Below are 19,294 nucleotides of genomic sequence, written 5' to 3' on the forward strand. Positions count from 1 at the left end.
AACATATAGGCATACATATTTAATTATCTATCTATCTAGATATACAGCTCTAACTATATACATATAGACTTACAGTATATCTAACCATATGTAGGCATACATATCCATATAAAGATACTGATATAAATATCTATATAAAGATTTTGATATAGATTTCTATCCATACACATAGATATAAATATACATACATGTATAGATTTAGATATATCTCTTTATCCATATAGATAGATATATAATACATATTTATCTATCTATACACAGATATACATATCAATGCATAGCAGATATAAAATATACATATACATATATAAACACACATATCTGTATATAGGTTTGCATATTGATATCTCTATATGATCTAATAATATCTCTATATGATCTACCTATATATATATATATATATCCACTTATATACTCATATATCTATTAATATATAGATCTCTATATATATCTTCAGATAGATATCTCTATAGATGGACAGATACAAATATATATATACACCTCCCTCTGTGTCTAATATAGATTTAGATATACCTCTATCCATATAGATAGATATATAATACATATTTATCTATCTATACATAGATATACATATCAATGCATATAAATATACATATATATATATAAACACACATATCTGTATATAGGTTTGTATATTGATATCTCTATATGATCTAATAATATCTCTATATGATCTACCTATATATATATATTCACTTATATACTCATATATCTATTAATATATAGATTTCTATATATATATCTTCAGATAGATATCTCTATAGATGGACAGATACATATACATATACATATCAATGCATAATAGATATAAAATATACATATACATATGTAAACACACATATCTGTATATAGGTTTGCATATTGATATCTCTATATGATCTAATAATATCTCTATATGATCTACCTATATATATATATATATATATCCACTTATATACTCATATCTATTAATATATAGATCTCTATATATATCTTCAGATAGATATCTCTATAGATGGACAGATACAAATATAGATAGATAGATAGATAGATAGATAGATAGATAGATAGATAGATAGATTTACACCTCCCTCTCTGTCTACACAGGGAATCTATCGCGGGATAATTCCCTTCAGGGGCCTCTTACCCAGGTTCTGCCCCACCGGGGTGCTGAAGGGGTTCCCCAGCAGAAACTCCATCTTGGGATGACAACAAACCCCGGCCTCTCCGCTCCTCTCTCTCTGCCCCGCCTCCTGTGTCTGACTGACAGCAGAACCAGCCAAACGCCTCCGCCGCTGCCTCCTTCACCCCACCCCCGGAAATGTACGTGAAACCATCATCGCACGGCGATTGGACGGACCGCACGCCAATCACCCTCAGGCCTGTCTGAGTTGCCTGACTTCCAAGGCGTCAGACAAGCAAGGAGGAGGCGGGCCTCGCCTCCAAAAAGCCTCATTCTATTGGGTACCCTCGAAAGCCCCGCCGCCGATTGGACAGCGTCCCACTTAAGGAGCCAATCCCGAGAGGGGAACGATTGTTTATGCCGCTTCTCATTCGCAGAGGGGATTGCCAAAGGCGGTTCCGGATCACGTGACGAACGAGACCCGAAGGGGGTTCGGCAATGTTGTGGTCAGGTGACCGCCGGCCTTAGCAACGGCCGAGGCTTGCCTAGCAACGAGGCCTACAGGGAAAGACTGTAGTAGTTTGGGCAAAAGAAGGCGAGCTTGGCTCCAGGACAGGCTGTGAGTCAACTGGTAAAGCAATCTATAGAGCTGGGATTAGTGTAATATTAGCACCACAGGCTGTAATTTAACCGGTATAGAGTGAAATCAGTGTAATATTAGTATGACAGGCCGCAGTTCAACTAATATAGCACTCTATAAAGTGAAATCTGTGTAATATTTGTATGACAGGCCGCAGTTCAACTAATATAGCACTCTATAAAGTGAAATCTGTGTAATATTTGTATGACAGGCCGCAGTTCAACTAATATAGCACTCTATAAAGTGAAATCGGTGTAATATTTGTATGACAGGCCGCAGTTCAACTAATATAGCACTCTATAAAGAGAAATCTGTGTAATATTTGTATGACAGGCCGCAGTTCAACTAATATAGCACTCTATAAAGTGAAATCAGTGTAATATTTGTATGACAGGCTGCAGTTCAACTGATATAGCACTCTATAAAGTGAAATCAGTGTAATATTTGTATGACAGGCCGCAGTTCAACTAATATACCACTCTATAAAGTGAAATTAGTGTAATATTTGTATGCCAGGCTGCAGTTCAACTAATATAGCACTCTATAAAGTGAAATCAGTGTAATATTTGTATGAGAGGCCGCAGTTCAACTAATATAGCACTCTATAAAGTGAAATCAGTGTAATATTTGTATGACCGGCCGCCGTTCGACTAATATAGCACTCTATAAAGTGAAATCAGTGTAATATTTGCATGACAGGCTGCAGTTCAACTAATATAGCACTCTATAATGTGAAATCAGTGTAATATTTGTATGACAGGCTGCAGTTCAACTAATATAGCACTCTATAAAGTGAAATCAGTGTAATATTTGTATGACAGGTCGCAGTTTGACTAATATAGCATTCTATAAAGTGAAATCAGTGTAATATTTGTATGACAGACTGCAGTTCAACTGATATAGCACTCTATAGAGTGAAATAAGTGTAATATTTGTATGACAGGCTGCAGTTCAACTGATACAGCACTCTATAAAGTGAAATCAGTGTAATATTTGTATGACAGGCCGCAGTTCAACTGATATAGTACTCTATAAAGTGAAAAGAATCTCTGAACTTGAGTAAAACTTCAAAAGCCACAAAACAATAACCAAGATTCTGTTAGCCTTTTACTAACCATGAACTTGGAAACAGAAGCCTCTGGGATTACCGGCCATGGAACACAGGAATTCTGCCAAGACCAGCCACAGTCCCAAACGTTGCTTGACCTAAAGAAGCACCCGGCAGGGATGCTCTTAAACCAAAGAAGCTATTCTTAGAAACGCCCCTTAACTTTTCTGTCTCTTTTTGCTGAAGCCGCTGTGACCTTCGTACAGACTGGGAGACAAATCTATCTCTCACTATTTGTTCTCTCCGGAGCTCATTATCTAGCCCAGGTGGGGAGATATCACGGCTAACTTCCAAAACATTCTCTTCTAACTGTTGGGTTTCGTTTTCATTCCCACTGAGCTCTGTATCAATAACAGATTCCCCACTGTCAGGGTCAGGGAAAGCTTGCTCAGTTTGAAAAACTATCGGAGAATCCTGTTCACACAGATCAGGATCAGGCTGAACCCCAACACTAATATGAATAGATCAATAGGTACCGCTCTGGCAGAACGGTAACGGTGCTCCATACAGTCATGCTGGCCACATGACCTTGGAGGTGTCTACGGACAATGCTGGCTCTTTGGCTTAGAAATGGAGATGAGCACCACCCTCCAAAGTCGGACATGACTGGACTTAATGTCAGGGGAAAACCTTTACCTGTACCTTATGTGCTATTAACATTTCAAATTTTACTCCACAGGCTAAGAGAAACTGTTCTCTTTCCTAAATCTTGAGGGAATCTTTTCCTTTGAAACATGACCAGCCGGTTATATGACAGCATCGAACCCAATGTCATCGATGAAGAAATGCTGCAGAAAGCGGTGGAGGAGCAAGGGCCGCAGGAGGAAGCCGGCCAGTTGGCCAAGAAGGAAGGCATCAACTTCAAAGATGTCAAGGAACTGCAGCTGGATTTCAGAGGTAAGCCTTGAAGTACGAAATGACCTTGTGGATCAGTTTAAGCAGCTATGTGAATTCTCAAACCGAGGGTCCATCTACATTGTAAAATTAATGCCTTAATGATACTGTTGAGTGAGTGGGCTTATTAACAAAAACTCCTTGTAAATGAGCAGCAGCAGCAGCATGACCCGGCATCAGTAGCCGTAAGGCAGTAGTTCTCAACCTTTCTAATTCCGTGACCCCTTAATACAGTTCCTTATGTTGTGGTGACCCCCAACCATAACATTATTTTCATTGCTAATTCATAACTGTCATTTTGCTACTGTTATGGTCATGTAAATATCTGATAGTCAGGATGTATTTTCATTTACTGGACCAAATTTGGCACAAATACCCAATATTCCCACATTTGAATACTGGTGGGGTTGGGGGGGGGGGGGGGAGAGGGATGATTTTGTCATTTGGGAATTGTAGTTGCTGGGATTGATAGTTCCCCTACAATCAAAGAGCATTCTGAATTCCACCAGGGATAGAATCGAACCAAACTTGGAACACAGAACTCCCATAACCAACGGAAAATACTGGAAGGGTTTGGTGAGCATTGACCTTGAGTTTTGGAGTTGTAGTTCACCTACATCAAAAAGCACTGTGGATTCAAACTATGATGGATCTGGACCAAATGTTGCACAAATACTTAATATGCCCAAATGTGAACACTGGTGGAGTTTGGGAGAAACAGACCTTGACATTTGGGAATTGTAGTTTCTGGGACTTGTAGTTTTCTGAACCTCACCAATGATAGAATTGGTCCAAACGTCCCACACAGAACCCCCATGATCAACAGAAAATACCGTGTTTTCTGATGGTCTTTGGCGACCCCTCCGACACCCCCTCACAACCCCCCGAAGGGTCCCGACTCCTAGGTGTTCCATGGACCACCACTGGTCCTTGTTATTGCCCTAAAGTGATAAAAGAACAAAAACACACAGACCAATATTATCTCTTCCATAGGAGGCTTTTCTTTGTAGTAAAATAATAAAGTTGCAATATATACAAGAACAAGGTTTCCATAACACAAAGTTCTTTATACTTCCTTCTTTGCTTCCATGTTGGGCTTCTTTTTCATGCTTCACTCTCACAGAACCTCCCGTTTACATCAAAGTTACACAGGAGCTTCAGACTAGCTTTACACACAGCCTTCACACTGGAGCTTGACACACAATAGCCTTCAATCTGGGGCTTCTCTCACTGAAGCTTCTCACACCACGCCTTCTCAAACTGAGACCTGCTAACACACCGAGGCCTTCTCACACTGAGACCTGTCACAGAGTGAGGTCTTCTAATACTGAGAGCTCCCCCAGACTGATGGCTACTAAGTTACAGGCACACCTGCTTATACTGAACTGCAGCTTTTGCTGAGTTATTGCATCCATTTAACCCTTTCAGTACTTGACTCACATTTTTGTAATTAAAAATACCTAGTTAATTTATAATATTTCTGACAGATACTTCAAGCAGCAAGGACCAATGCTATAGAGTTCTGGGGGTTGCAGTTTTACAAGGTCTTCTGTCTTCTCTGCCAGACTACCGTACACCAAACAGCAATTCTCAGATTGCAGAGCACTGGGCCATGGCAGTCAAAATAGTCAGACTGCATTCATTCTACAGTGTAGATGCACCTCTAGCCTGTTCAAGCTGAAATACGTCAACTGGCCTGTTTTGATGAGGGTTTCTGTTTGTTTGTTTTGCACTTACCAGCTTGAACCCTGGCTTTCTCTTGTGGTTTCAGGTATCTTGAAGATCGACAATCTTTCCCAGTTCATAAACCTGACAAAATTGCAGCTAGACAACAATATGATCGAGAAGATAGAAGGATTGGATAGTCTGATCCATTTAGTCTGGCTAGGTAAGCTATTTTGCCATAAAGACATGCTTGATATTTAGAAAACATCATACTGTTTCAAGACGTATTGGCTGATGATTGGGAAAGCAACTCTGAGAGATAACTATCCATCCTCTGTTTAAAGCAATGGTTCCCAATCTGTGGTCCATGGACCACCAGTGGTCCGCAAGAACTAAAGTATGGTCCACAGCCTTAGAGTTACTACACTGGTACTGGTCTCGCAAAACTCTCTTATAGTGCTGAGGTTTATTGAATTTGGTTTTCTGTGGGTGAGCAGATGGCAACTACAGGATGGCCTATGTTCTGTATCAGAAACTAAAGCTGATGTGTTCTATCCAATGCAATTTTCTGAATCAGCACCCCAAATAACCAAACCAAATCTAAAGTTGACCAAAAACTGATTCATAACCTTTTTGGTGCTAATGTTGGAAAGTAGTCCCTGGTCAATTGATCCCTAGTCATTGTCAAGTGGTCCCTATTCAAAGTCAAAAAAAGGTTGGGAATCACTGTTTTACTCCAGGAACTCTTCTGGATGTCTTGATGTCCTTCTCATTTTTAGATCTCTCCTTCAACAACATCGAAACCATCGAAGGCTTGGATGCACTGGTGAAACTGCAGGATCTTAGTTTGTACAGCAACAGGATTTCCACAATCGAGAACCTGGACACGCTCCAAGAACTTCAAGTCTTCTCCATAGGAAACAACAATATAGATGTTTTGGAAAATGTAAGGATTTCATGAATAAAGCAAGTTAAGCATCTGTGACGACTGTTAGCATTGCTGTGAATCCAATGCAATTGTATTTTGTATTCATTTTTTTCAATAAGATAAAAATAACGATTGAGATCTCTCTCCATCTCCTGTTTAACAGATTATTTATCTCCGGAAGTTCAAAAACCTGCGCACATTGAACCTCGCTAAGAATCCGGTCTGTGACAATGAACTCTATGCCATGTTTATTGCTGCTTACCTCCCAGATCTTGTCTATCTGGATTTTCGGCTGGTGGACGAGAACACAGTAAGATCATTAAAACACAGTCTTGGGATTTAATTATTTAAGTTTCCCTCTAGATCCATGAAGTCTTCAAATGTGCAACAATAAAATAATATTCTCAACCTCGTTTTATTTTAAACAGACATGACTTTACTTTTCTGTTCATGACTACCAAAGCAAAATGCAATGGAATTATGCCCAATAATGCTTTGCCAAAAACAGGCAAAGATTGGTGCCAGAACAATCCTTCTACTGGGTTGTTGTAGGTTTTTTCGGGCTATATGGCCATGTTCTAGAGGCATTCTCTCCTGAAGTTTCGCCTGCATCTATGGCAAGCATCCTCAGAGGTAGTGAGGTCTGTTGGAACTAGGAAAATGGGTTTATATATCTGTGGAATGACCAGGGTGGGGCAAAGAACTCTTGTCTGCTAGAGCTAGATGTGAATGTTTCAACTGACCACTTTGATTAGCATTTGATGGCTTTGCAGTGCCTGGGGCAATCTTTTGTTGAGAGGTGATTAGTTGTCCCTGATTGTTTCCTCTCTGTTGTTTTGCTGTTGTAATTTTAGAGTTTTTTAATACTGGTAGCCAGTTTTTGTTCATTTTCATGGTCTCCTCCTTTCTGTTGAAATTGTCCACATGCTTGTGGATTTCAATGGCTTCTCTGTGTAGTCTGACAGGGTGGTTGTGAGAGTGGTCCAGCATTTCTGTGTTCTCAAATAATATGCTGTGTCCAGGTTGGTTCATCCTTCTACTTGTCCTGTTGGGTAATTATAAAATCATAGAGTTGGAGGAGATCCCAAAGGTTGTCCAGTCCAACCTCCTTCTGCAAAGCAGGAACACACAAACAAAGTACTCCCAACAGATGGCCATCCGGTCTCTGCTTAATAAGTTGAAGTCAAGAGTGAGAATCACTCCAAACTTTATTGGACTGCAAGAAAGACTAGGAGTCTAACCCCCATCATATAGGAACACACAATCAAAGCACTCACAACAGATGGCCATCTAGTCTCTGTTTTTTAAAATGAATTGAAGAGTGATAGGTCAAGCATTGATTATGCTAGTGAAGGCTGGTGGGAGTTGCTGCCAAACAGCAGCTTCACTGACACAAGATTCCCTCCCCATCCATGTAAAAAATCCTGTTCTTGGATTAAATTCCATTTCACAGCATCTCTTGAGGGATGTGTTTCTGTGGAGGATGGAGCCAAAGCCAAAAAAAGGATAGAGCCCTAAATATCACCATGTTATGAGTTTACAGTTAGGATCTAGCCTTTAAGGGGACCCATTTCAACCTTTGCAAACTGAGGGGGGAGATTAAAAAAAATGGAGAAATCCGGTAGATATGGCTTTTTGGTGAACTTCTAAAGATCTGACTGGAATGGTGGGAAGCTCAATGTCCTCAAACTGTGTGTTTGTGTCGCCTTTCCCCAGCGCGACATGGCCTCCGTCAAATACCAGTATGCCATCGAGGAGATGAAGCATGGGGAATACGTGGCTTTGAACAAGCAGCAGATTGAGGAAGCCGCCGAGAAAGAGTTGTCCTACCACAAGGTAAGTTCTCATTTGTTGTGCCATGGAGATGTGCAGTGTGGAAATGTTTTTTGGGGTTTTTTTGGATTATGGCTCCCAGAATCCCTCAACTGGACTTCCATGGAGCTTTCCACATTCCACTAGGTTTGAGGTTTACTAGATATTTTAGGTTTCTTTGTGCTTTGGAAACGGCCGCTGTTTCTTTTGGGGCAATATATATTCCTTTCTTACAATAACTAATTTGTATTTCTTGCCTGGGACCTCATCCTTTCTGAACATCTCCTTGGAGAAGTATAAAACCAGGAATAACATCTCTCCCCCTCCTCTTGTTAAATAACTTCCTTCTTCTTTCCTTCTTTCTTCTTTAAGTCTGCCTATGTGGAGCGTCTGAATGGACCCTTCCTGTTCGACAGCATGTACGCAGAAGATCCTGAAGCAAGCAAGCTGGTGTACCTCCCGGGAGTACCAGAACTCCTGGAAACATATCCTTCTCTATTTGAGACAGATAAATCTTTGGGAGTGGGTTCATTTCTGAATCTGTTTTTCCATTCTACCTGGAGTTCCACATCTTTGAATCCAGGGACTTGAAGCTACACATTTGGGAGGCATCCCCTTCTCAAACCATTAAGTGCAACTTTACTTTAGCTATATGAGACAAGCAAGAAGACATTTAATATATTAGCTTTTTGACAGTGGGGCAGACTGTCTCAGGGGTTAGTGGCCTCTCCTTCTTTGGAGGTCTCCATGCACATCTTGGATAGACTGGGTTGTTGTAGGTTTTTTTGGGCTATAAGGCCATGTTCTAGAGGTATTTTCTCCTGACGTTTCGCCTGCATCTATGGCAAGCATCCTCAGAGGTAGTGAGGTCTGTTGGAACCAGGAAAAAGGGTTTATATATCTGTGGAATGATCATGGTGGGACAAAGGACTCTTGTCTGTTGGAGCTAGGTGTGAATGTTTCAACTGACCACCTTGATTAGCATTTGATGGCCTGGCAGTGCCTGGGGCAATCTTTTGTTGAGAGGTGATTAGATGTGCCTGATTGTTTCCCCTCTGTTGTTTTGCTGTTGTAATCAATCACCGAGAAGGCCCTGTCTCTCGTCTCCACCAATCGTGCCTGTGACAATGGCAGGACGGAAAGCAGGGCCTCCCCGGAGTATCTTAATCTCCATGATGGTTCATAGGGGGAGATGTGTTCGGACAGGTAATTTGGGCTGGGGCCATTTAGGGCTTTATAGGCCAAAGCCAGCACTTTGTGCCTGGTAGCAAACTGGCAGCCAGTGGAGCTGGAGTAACATGGGAGTTGTATGCTCCCTGTATGCCGCCCCAGTTATTAACCTGGCTGCCTCTCGTTGGACTATTTGAAGCTTCCGAGCAGTCTTCAAAGGCAACCCTACATAGAGTGCATTGCAGTAGTCTATTCTAGATGTAACGAGAGCGTGGACCACCATGGCCAAGTCTGACTTTCTAAGGTACTATATATATCATATATCTACTATACATACACAAACACACATATATGAAAGCAGGTGTTTGGAGCTGTTGAGTGAGGTCCCTTTCTCTTTCTCTCCCTCTTTGCTCTGTTATTGTCCCCTTGACTCCAGTTTCACCTACAAGACCAAGTTTGTGGAGGTTTGCGAGGCTCTCTTCGACTACGGCCTGAAGCAGCATGAGAAGCGAGAAGCCGAAGTCGCGCTCTTCTACGAGTGCCTCAATGAAGCTTTGTTGGAAAACCAAATGGAGGGGACCAAAATCATCCGCGACTTTGAAGAGAAGAATCGTGGGGTAGGCAGAGGGCCATTGGTTTTACTCCATGTGTATCCTTGGAGAAGAGGCAGTTAGAGCCAAGTAGCAGATGAAAGACATGTCTTCAGTGGAATAGGAGCCTGATTTTTCCCTCTCACAACTTGTGCATCCAGACTCTCGACTTGATTCAGAACACCAGCGACCCGGAGATCACGGAGCTCAAACTAGCAGACTACAACGAAGAGATCTCCAAGCTCTACGACACATTGATGAGCCTGGAGATGCAAATGGTTGACCAGTTAGAAGTAAGTGGAGGTCCATTAGGTGAGCCTGGCCAGGGATGGATTTTCTAGGGAGGTATTAGTGGATATGGAGTCCCAAGGGCGCAGAGGGTTAAACCGCTGGGCTGCTGAACTTGCTGACTGAAAGGTTGGCGGTTCAGATCTAGGGAGCAGGTGAGCTCCTGCTGTTAGCCCCAGCTTCTGCCAACCTAGCAGTTTGAAAACATGCAAATGTGAGTAGATCAGTAGATACTGCTCCAGCGGGACGTTGACAGCGCTCTATGCAGTCATGCTGGCCACATGACCTCGGAGGTGTCTACGGACAACGCTGGCTCTTTGGGTTAGAAATGGGGGTGACCACCACCCCCAGAGTTGGACACAACTAGACTTGATGTCAAGGGGAAACCTTTACCTTTATTAGTGAATATAGGTCTACAGTTGGAGAGATGGCTTATTTCTGGCAAACCATCTAGCCATTAGGTTCTTGTAGGTTTTTTCGGGGTATAGGGCCATGTTCTAGAGGCATTTCTCCTGACGTTTCGTCTGCATCTATGGCAAGCATCCTCAGAGGTAGTGAGGTCTGTTGGAAGATGGGTTTATATATCTGTGGAATGACTGGGGTGGGGCAAAGAGCTCTCTGCTGAAGCTAGGTGTGAATGTTTCAGCTGACCACCTTCATTAGCATTTGAAGGCCTGGCTGAGCCTGGGAATATGCTCTGTTGAGAGGTGTTAAGATGTGCCTCGTTGTTTCCTCTCTGCTGTTTTCCTGTGGTAATTTTAGAGTTTTTTAATACTGGTAGCCAGATTTTGTTCATTTTCATGGTCTCCTCCTTTCTGTTGAAATTGTCCTCATGCTTGTGGATTTCAATGGCTTCTCTGTGTGGTCTGACATGGTGGTTGTTGGAGTGGTCCAGCATTTCTGTGTTCTCAAATAATATGCTGTGTCCAGGCTGGTTCATCAGGTGCTCTGCTATGGCTGACTTCTCTGGTTGAAGTAGTCTGCAGTGCCTTTCATGTTCCTGGATTCTTGTTTGGGCAATGCTGCTGCGTTTGGTGGTCCCTATGTAGACTTGTCCATAGCTGCATGGTATACAGTAGACTCCTGCAGAGGTGAGACGATCCTTCTTGTCCTTTGCTGAACGTAGCATTTGTTGGATTTTCTTGGTGGGTTTGTAGATAGTTTGTATGTTATGTTTCCTCATCAGCTTCCCTATGCGGTCAGTGGTTCCCTTGATGTATGGCAGGAACACTTTTCCTCTGGGTGGATCTTCATTTTTACTCTCGTGGCTTGTTCTTGGTCTTGCAGCTCTTCTGATGTCTGAGGTGGAGTATCCATTGGCCTGGAGAGCCCAGTTGAGGTGGTTCAGTTCATCCAACATACCTCACTACCTCTGATGATGCTTGCCATAGATGCAGGCGAAACGTCAGGAGAAATGCCTCTAGAACATGGCCCTATAGCCCGAAAAAACCTACAAGAACCTAGTGATTCCAGCCATGAAAGCCTTCGACAATACATCTAGCCATTGCTGAAATTCTTTGCTAAGAATTCAGGATCTGGAGGTGAATCAAATACTTGTGTCTTACATTCTTATGTGGGAACAGATCTTCTGAAGGAGTCCTTAAAATTGTGCAATTTGGGTCTTGTTTGATGCAAAAACAACACCTCGAGCAGTGGAAAATATGGTAAGTGTTTTCAGCACAGAATTCGGTGCAGAAAAATATTTCTGTGCACAGAAAATGCTATTTTAATATTTATACTTTGTAAGTTAATTTGTAGGGAGCCCCCGGTGGCGCAGTGGGTTAAAGCACTGAGCTGCTGAGCTTGTTGATCGAAAGGTCGCAGGTTCGATTCCGGGGAGCGGTGTGAGCTTCCGCTGTCAGCCCTAGCTTCTGCCAACCTAGCAGTTCGAAAACATGCAAATGTGAGTAGATCAACCGGCGGGAAGGTAACGGCGCTCCATGCTGTCATGCCGGCCACATGACCTTGGAGGTGTCTACGGACAACCTCCAAGGCTTCGGCTTAGAAATGGAGATGAGCACCACAACCCAGAGTCAAACATGACTGGATTTAATGTCAGGGGACTACCTTTACCTTTAAGTCAAAAATAATATTGTATTTAAGTTTTTGAGCTGCATCAGGTCTCAATTAAGAATGAAAGGTAGGATACAAATAAATAGTAATATTTGTTGGTGTTGTTCTTGTTGTTGTTGTTTTCTATCCCATAAATGCTACTTTCTGCAGAATAAACTCTCAGAAGAGTGTCTTCTGTCCAGTATTTTTGTCACCATTTCCTGAGCCTTGGCCTAAACATTTTTCACCATTGATTTGAATATTTTTGAATATTTTTCAGTGTGCTTGAATACAGAAAATCATGTCTTATATTATAGCGAGATATGGTAAATAGCCTAATCGCCAGCCAAGCAAACCAGATATTTAGCAGTGACAACATTTAGGAAGAAATTAGCACCGTCTGCTTTGTTTTTAGGCAGATTTCTACAAGTTTTGCCTTTTGTTTTCATCCAAAGTCAGATTTCTCCCATTCCAAATGACTCCCTTCTCTCAATCAGGAAGTTATAAAAGATTTCGAAAGAAGCATCTTGGACCTGGTGGCTATCTTTATAGAAAATGAACAAGGGCTATATCCTTTTTGCGGCAAACATGGGGATAATAAACCATGGTGGATACTTCACTTTGGTCCGCACCGCACTGGGGGGCAAAGTGAGGTAAACCAGAATCGAGATCATTTTGGGAATTGCTTCCAGAGTCTATAAAACTCAGCCTTTTCCCCTCTTTCTGCCAATCTTTGTCCTAAGTGACAAGAAGATTGAGGTTTCTTCCTCTAACCTGGGAGCAGCCAGGAGTGCATCTACACTGGGGAATTAATGCAGTTTCACACCACTAGCTGCCATGTCTCAGTGCTGTGGAATCTTGGGGTTTGTAGTTAAGGCACCAGTAAGTTCACTTCGGTAGAGAAGGCTAAAGACCATGTAAAACTTCAAATCCTCTGTCACTGTTCCCTTGGGGAAAAGGATAAGGAGCCTTTTTTTGCCTGTATCCTCATCAGTATTGGAGTGAATTTGTGCACAGGAGGACTTTTTGGTTCTGGCATCATTGGCGGGATCCTTAATGCCTGAAGCTTCTATTAAAATGGAGGCAAGGCATCGAAAGATCAGTCCCAAATCAGTTTGTTTCTTAACCCTCTCCTCTACGATGGCTCAGTGCCGGGATCTGGAGAACCACCACCATGAGAAGCTGCTGGAAATAGCCATCAACACCCTGGAGAAAGTGGTGAAAAGCGAGTTCGACGAGGAGATGCCCGATGAGGTCCGGATGGTAAGTACTTCTCCTCTTGAGTTGGCACAGGCTTTAAGGTGTGCCAAAACTATGGCACTTCCAGGTCAGTAGTTCCAGGTCAGTAGCAACTCAAACACTGGCTTTATTGCCTCTGTTTGAACTCCACCGCCCTTCCTTCCATAGCTTTTTGTGGACAAAGACACTATTGTCAATGCCGTCAACGCCTCTCACGACATCCACCTCCTCAAGATCGACAACCGGGAGGACGAGATTGTGACCAAAGCCAATGGCTGGGCTTCTGTGCTGATAGAAAGGGTAAGGAAACAACCCTCCGGCACTAGGCTAGTATTTATTTATTTATCATGTCATCATCAACCAGACCATTGTATTACATTTCTAACAGAACAAAGCAAACAAACAGATAAAAAAACACAGATTTTGCAAACTTGGTAGTTGATTAAATGTCCTTTGACCAGTATCTGGCCACTTGGAGTGCCTCTGGTGTTGCCGCAAGAAGGTCCTCCATTGTGCATGTGGCAGGGCTCAGGTTGCATTGCAGCAAGTGGTCTGTGGTTTGCTCTTCTCCACACTCGCATGTCGTGGATTCAACTTTGTAGCCCCATTTCTTAAGATTGGCTCTGCATCTCGTGGTGCCAGAGCGCAGTCTGTTCAGCGCCTTCCAAGTCGCCCAGACTTCTGTGTGCCCAGGACGGAGTCTCTCATCTGGTATCACCCACGGATTGAGGTTCTGGGTTTGAGCCTGCCACTTTTGGACTCTCGCTTGCTGAGGTGTTCCAGCGAGAGTCTCTGTAAATCTAAGAAAACTATTTCTTGATTTAAGTAGTTGTCATGCTGGCTGATACCCAAACAAGGGATGAGCTGGAGATATGTCACTGCCTTGGTCCTTTCACTATTGCCTGCTACTTCCCGTCGGATGTCAGGTGGTGCAATACCGGCTAAGCATTACGAGAGCAATTCCAACTCATGGATATCAGGCCGCATGAGAACTGAGAAGATTAGCCTCCAGGCAGGTGGTCGTAACAGTTTCAAAAACTAATTTGAGTTTGTTGGGGAATTCCAAGAAGGCAAAAGCATTTAAAAATGTAAAGCAATAACAACAACAGCAGTTTAGCAGATCAGAAGCTCCTTGAGTGTAGCAGTAGAGCAAGTGAGCCTCAGCAGTTGCAGAAGCACATTCAAACCTTAAAAGTTGCAAAAGATCCTATTGAAAGAATTACATTTCAGTAGTGCCTACCTATCTATCTCTTACTCCAGTGTTTCTCAACCTGGGGGTCGGGACCCCTGGAGGGGTCGCCAGGGGGTGTCAGAGGGGTCACCAAAGACCACAAGAAAACACAGTATTTTTTGTTGGTCATGGAGGTTCTGCGTGGGAAGTTTGGCCCAATTCAATCATTGCCAGGGTTCAGAATGCTCTTTGATTGTAGGTGAACTACAACTCCCAAATGTCAAGGTCTATTTTCCCCAAACCCCATTAGTGTTTACACTGGGCATATTGAGAATTCATGCCAAGTTTGGTCCAGATCCATCATTGTTTAAGTCCACAGTGCTCTCTGGATATAGGTGAACTACAGCTCCCAAAACTCAAGGTCAATGCCCACCAAAACCTTCCAGTAATTTCTCCTGGTCATGGGAGTTCTGTGTGCCAAGTTTGATTCAATTCCATCGTTGGTGGAGTTCAGAATGCTCTGCATATGAATCCTGCATATCAGATATTTACATTACTATTCATAACAGCAGCAAAATGACAGTTATGAAGTAGCAATGAAACTAATATTATGGTTGGGGGTCACCATAACATGAGAAAGCGTATTAAGGTGTTGTGGCATTAGGAAGGTTGAGAACCACCGTCTTACTCTCTCTCGAGCCAGGCATTGTCCCCCATTCTGTATCTTTGCATTTCAGAATGGGGGACAATGCCTGGCTCGAGAGCAGTATGTGTGAAAAAGATCTTGGAGTCCTCGTGGACAACAAGTTAAACACAAGCCAACAATGTGATGTGGCGGCAAAAAAAGCCAATGGGATTTTGGCCTGCATCAATAGGAGCCTAGTGTCTAAATCTAGGGAAGTAATGCTACCCCTCTGTTCTGTATCAGTATAACAAACAAGAGAGAATAGAGAGAGAGGCAAACAAAGAGGGCAATGCGAGAAGAGCTTTCGCAGCCAGCTGACAACAACAACATTTTTATTATTGTCCAAAGACCCTTAAGTGTAAAAAATATGCAAGGTTAATAAGATTAACAACAGCTGACTGAATTAAAACACAGTTAGATTAAATTAGCAACAGTTAAAACTGGCTAAAACAAAGGCTTAAAATTGATTGAAGCCATACAAGATGACTATGAGCATAGGTAATAGACTACAAAAAGTACGAGGCATGTTTCAGCCTGTGTCTAAAATAGAGAATTGTCTTATCCTGGCTGCCTCAGAAAGAAACGTGGCAACAGCCAGGGTGACGCGGGGATGATCATCACCAAGTGAAAAGTTTACAGAAAATTTCACTAGACTGGCCAGTAGGAGATTAATTCCATGTGCTAAGCTTGTTCATAAAAACTGCATGACAGTGGAATAAGGTATATGCATTCTACTTCCTGTTTGTTACATGGGAAGGGTCTTTCATTATATGGGATACCTTCAATTCTCCCACGCAGCAGTTCAGACAGGAACACATTACGCCTTGCTTTGGAAAATAGGCAGCGGTATTTGGCCACAGTCAAGTTCTTTAGATAATTTGCTGCATGGGAAGGCCCAACACATAATGTATGGACAGGGCACTTGGGGGGCAAGATACATATGAACAAGAGTGCAGCTCACAAAAAGCAATATCCCACAGTCTCTGTTTAATTGCTTTGAGAGCCATGTCAAAACCCAGGTGGATTAGGAAGGATATGGAAAGGCTGATGGAGGAGGCTTTCTTAGAATTGATCTTAAACCAGCTGCTTATATGCTCATCCTGAGCTAAGTGGTGAATTAGACCAGATCCTAGACTGAAAACTCTGATCTTGAGCCAATAATTAAGTGCCCACCACCGGGCTGTAATTGACAAAGGTGACTAAGGAGGCTGTGCAGGTCCTGAACCGGTGCTTGGCTGCTGTGTCGGCCTGGATGAGGGTGAACAGATTGAAACTAAATCCAGACAAGACAGAGGTACTCCTGGTCAGTCAAAAGGCCGAACAGGGGATAGGGTTACAGCCTGTGTTAGACGGGGTTACATTTCCCTGAAGACACAGGTTCGCAGTTTGGGAGTGATCCTGGACTCTTCGCTGAGCCTGGAAGCCCAGGTCTCAGCGGTGGCCGGGAGAGCTTTTGCACAATTAAATCTTGTGTGCCAACTGTGCCCGTTCATTGGGAAGTCTGACTTGGCCACGGTGGTCCACGCTCTGGTTACATCCCGAATAGACTACTGCAATACTCTCTACGTGGGGCTGCCTTTGAAAACTTCAGGAAGCTCCAATTAGTCCAGAGGTCGGCAGCCAGGTTGTTAACTGGAGCTGCGTACAGGGAGCGTACCACTCCTCTGTTGCGCCAGCTCCACTGGCTGCCGATTAGCTTCCGGGCACAATTCAAAGTGCTGGTTTTAACCTTTAAAGCCCTGAATGGTTCTGGCCCAGATTACCTGTCCGAAAGTATCTCCTGCTATGAACCATCACGAAGCTTAAGATCATCAGGAGAGGCCCTCCTCTCAATCCCACCATTCTCACAAACGCGGTTGGTGGGGATGAGAGACAGGGCCTTCTCGGCAGTGGCCCCCCGTCTGTGGAACTCTCTCTCTAAGGATATCAGGTTGGCCACCTCTCTCCTGTCCTTTAGAAAACAACTGAAGACCTGGCTCTGGGGCCAGGCATTCGATTAGAGGCCAGCGGCAATAGGAAAAGGAAATTTGGATTTTTGCGACATTGATTCTCCTGGCTCGGCTTGGTTTTACTGGCACATTAATCTATTAATTTATTGTTAAATTTTATTGATGATGTACAATGTTTTAAAATGATTTTATTGTAAGTTGTAGTTTTTATGGTATTTATGTTGTTAGCATCCTCTGATGCTCATGTGAGGCCACGCTGAGTCCTCCTTATGGGAAGAAGGGCGGGATATAAACATATGAAATAAATAAATAAATTCACCGGATTCAAGTAGCAAGACATAGGATGGTACAACTCTGGGGAACTGAAAGAGGGCCCTCAAAAATTGTTTGTTGTTGGTCTGTTTTTGATGTTAAGCCACCACTCCAGATATCCAGCTAACATAGTTCTCTAGCTATTTAATTGATGAGGATTATAAACTTGTGCAGGATGTGGTAGAGTTCCAACAGAGTGAGCCAGTGCTGAAGTCTGGCACGGGCCCCCACTCTTGATTTCAATCCCGGCAGGTTCACAATGACGAAATCAACAGGAACCGAAGCCGCGTCATGGAGATCAACCAATACATCGACCATCTTCGGGGCGAGCTGGACAACTGGGACATTCTGGAGCAATAGTTGACTTATGGTGCAGAACCCTCTCGATCCGATGTCCAGATCCTAGCCTTAGCTCAAGCAGATTCCCTGCCCAGGAATATGCTTGAATGTCTCCTTCTCATTGAAAATATCTATGTAAATCTACCCCAGAAGGCAGTCCGTCCCTCTTCCTCCTGATGAGTAAAATAAAAAGGATTTTTTCAGACATTTTTTTAAAGGAGACTAACATAAGATCAAATCAGTGCTGTTTGCTTACAAACCATTGGACCTTCAGGACCTTGGTCCTCTCTTTCTTCAGGTTTTATCCCATACAAGGACAATAGTGATAAACATTTGAAAACAAAGTTGTTTGGTCTTGCTGTGTCCCAGATAAGATGAAATGAAACTAAAGCTGAGAAAGGCATTGCACTTGAGTTCCATTGAACTTTCTGAAAGCAAACCTCAGCTCATAGATATCTCACTGGGTGAATAAAACCTATTTTCTAAATCTTGAAGCTTACTATTTTTTTCTCAACAGGCTCTTGTAGCATTTTGGACTGCTTTGCATTCACTGCTATAGTCTGATCAGTATAACCCTCCATCTATGCATTACAGGAGAAGACGGAGAAATCGAATACCAAAACCCCCAGAATTTTACCAAAAATTGTTAAATGGAGTTGTGACTGTCTTATCACGCCTTCGCCCACTGGTCCATCTAGCCTTGCCTAAACTATTAAAAGATATGTTGTCGAAGGCTTTCATGGCCTGAATCACTGGGTTGTTGTGTGTTTTCCAGTCTGTGTGGCCATGTTCTAGAAGCATTCTCTCCTGACATTTCGCCTGCATCTATGGCAGGCATCTTCAGGCGTTGTGAGGTTAAAAGGTATGGTTTCAGTTGCTAGGGATTGAAGGGAGCTCAGAAACACGACCTTTTGGAGCCTGTAATGTCTTAGAAAGACAATAAGACTCTAAATAAATATTTATTTATTTATCATGTCAGAAGCGAATTGAGGATACAGTTGTATTATTTATTTATTTATTTATTTACAGCTTTTATATTCTGCCCTTCTCACCCCGCAAGGGACTCAGGGTGGATTACAGTGTACATATATATATGGCAAACATTCAATGCCAGTTTTTGACATACAGACATATACAGACATACACAGAGGTTATTTAACTTTTCTGGCTGCCGGGGAGCTGTCACTTTCCTTGTCCATCTGCGATGCTGATGAAGCACTTCCGCATTCCCCGCATGCTTCCCCACTTGAATGCTTTGCTGGAGTCTTCTTTATGGCCTCATAAATCAGTTAATTTAGCCTCCCCACACTTTAAGGTGGTATCTTATTT

The 19,294-nt window shown here is 42.8% G+C and overlaps 2 protein-coding genes across 8 annotated transcripts in view; one reads left to right on the forward strand and one right to left on the reverse strand.

The window, feature by feature from the left end:
- Positions 1–1,256, reverse strand: part of LOC132782118 (TOM1-like protein 2) — a 50,878-nt gene extending 49,622 nt beyond the window's left edge. For all 7 annotated transcript variants that reach the window (XM_067461254.1, XM_067461252.1, XM_067461251.1 and 4 more), the window contains exon 1: positions 1,148–1,256. In XM_067461254.1, the coding sequence (XP_067317355.1) occupies positions 1,148–1,199 (52 nt within the window). In that variant the 5' untranslated portion in view covers positions 1,200–1,256. The remainder of the gene's footprint in view (positions 1–1,147) is intronic.
- A 344-nt stretch (positions 1,257–1,600) lies between these two features.
- On the forward strand, positions 1,601–18,946 carry LOC132782117 (dynein regulatory complex subunit 3). The gene is made up of 13 exons (XM_067462503.1): positions 1,601–1,742; positions 3,551–3,768; positions 5,537–5,653; positions 6,210–6,376; positions 6,522–6,668; positions 8,075–8,194; positions 8,543–8,655; positions 9,783–9,957; positions 10,092–10,223; positions 12,768–12,838; positions 13,410–13,533; positions 13,678–13,809; positions 17,879–18,946. The coding sequence occupies exons 2-13, from the start codon at positions 3,606–3,608 to the stop codon at positions 17,984–17,986; spliced, it is 1,569 nt and encodes a 522-aa protein (XP_067318604.1). The 5' UTR covers positions 1,601–1,742; positions 3,551–3,605; the 3' UTR covers positions 17,987–18,946.
- Positions 18,947–19,294: the final 348 nt, after the last annotated feature.

This window comes from Anolis sagrei, chromosome Y (genome assembly GCF_037176765.1).
Source record: "Anolis sagrei isolate rAnoSag1 chromosome Y, rAnoSag1.mat, whole genome shotgun sequence".
NCBI lineage: Eukaryota > Metazoa > Chordata > Lepidosauria > Squamata > Dactyloidae > Anolis > Anolis sagrei.

Bases quoted from the DNA above. Each gene is read 5' to 3' on its own strand.
- LOC132782117 (XM_067462503.1), top strand. From the start codon at position 3,606: ATGACCAGCCGGTTATATGACAGCATCGAACCCAATGTCATCGATGAA. The intron at 3,769-5,536 runs GTAAGCCTTGAA...TTGTGGTTTCAG, and splicing joins ACTGCAGCTGGATTTCAGAG to GTATCTTGAAGATCGACAAT. The intron at 8,656-9,782 runs ATATCCTTCTCT...CTCCAGTTTCAC, and splicing joins GTACCAGAACTCCTGGAAAC to CTACAAGACCAAGTTTGTGG.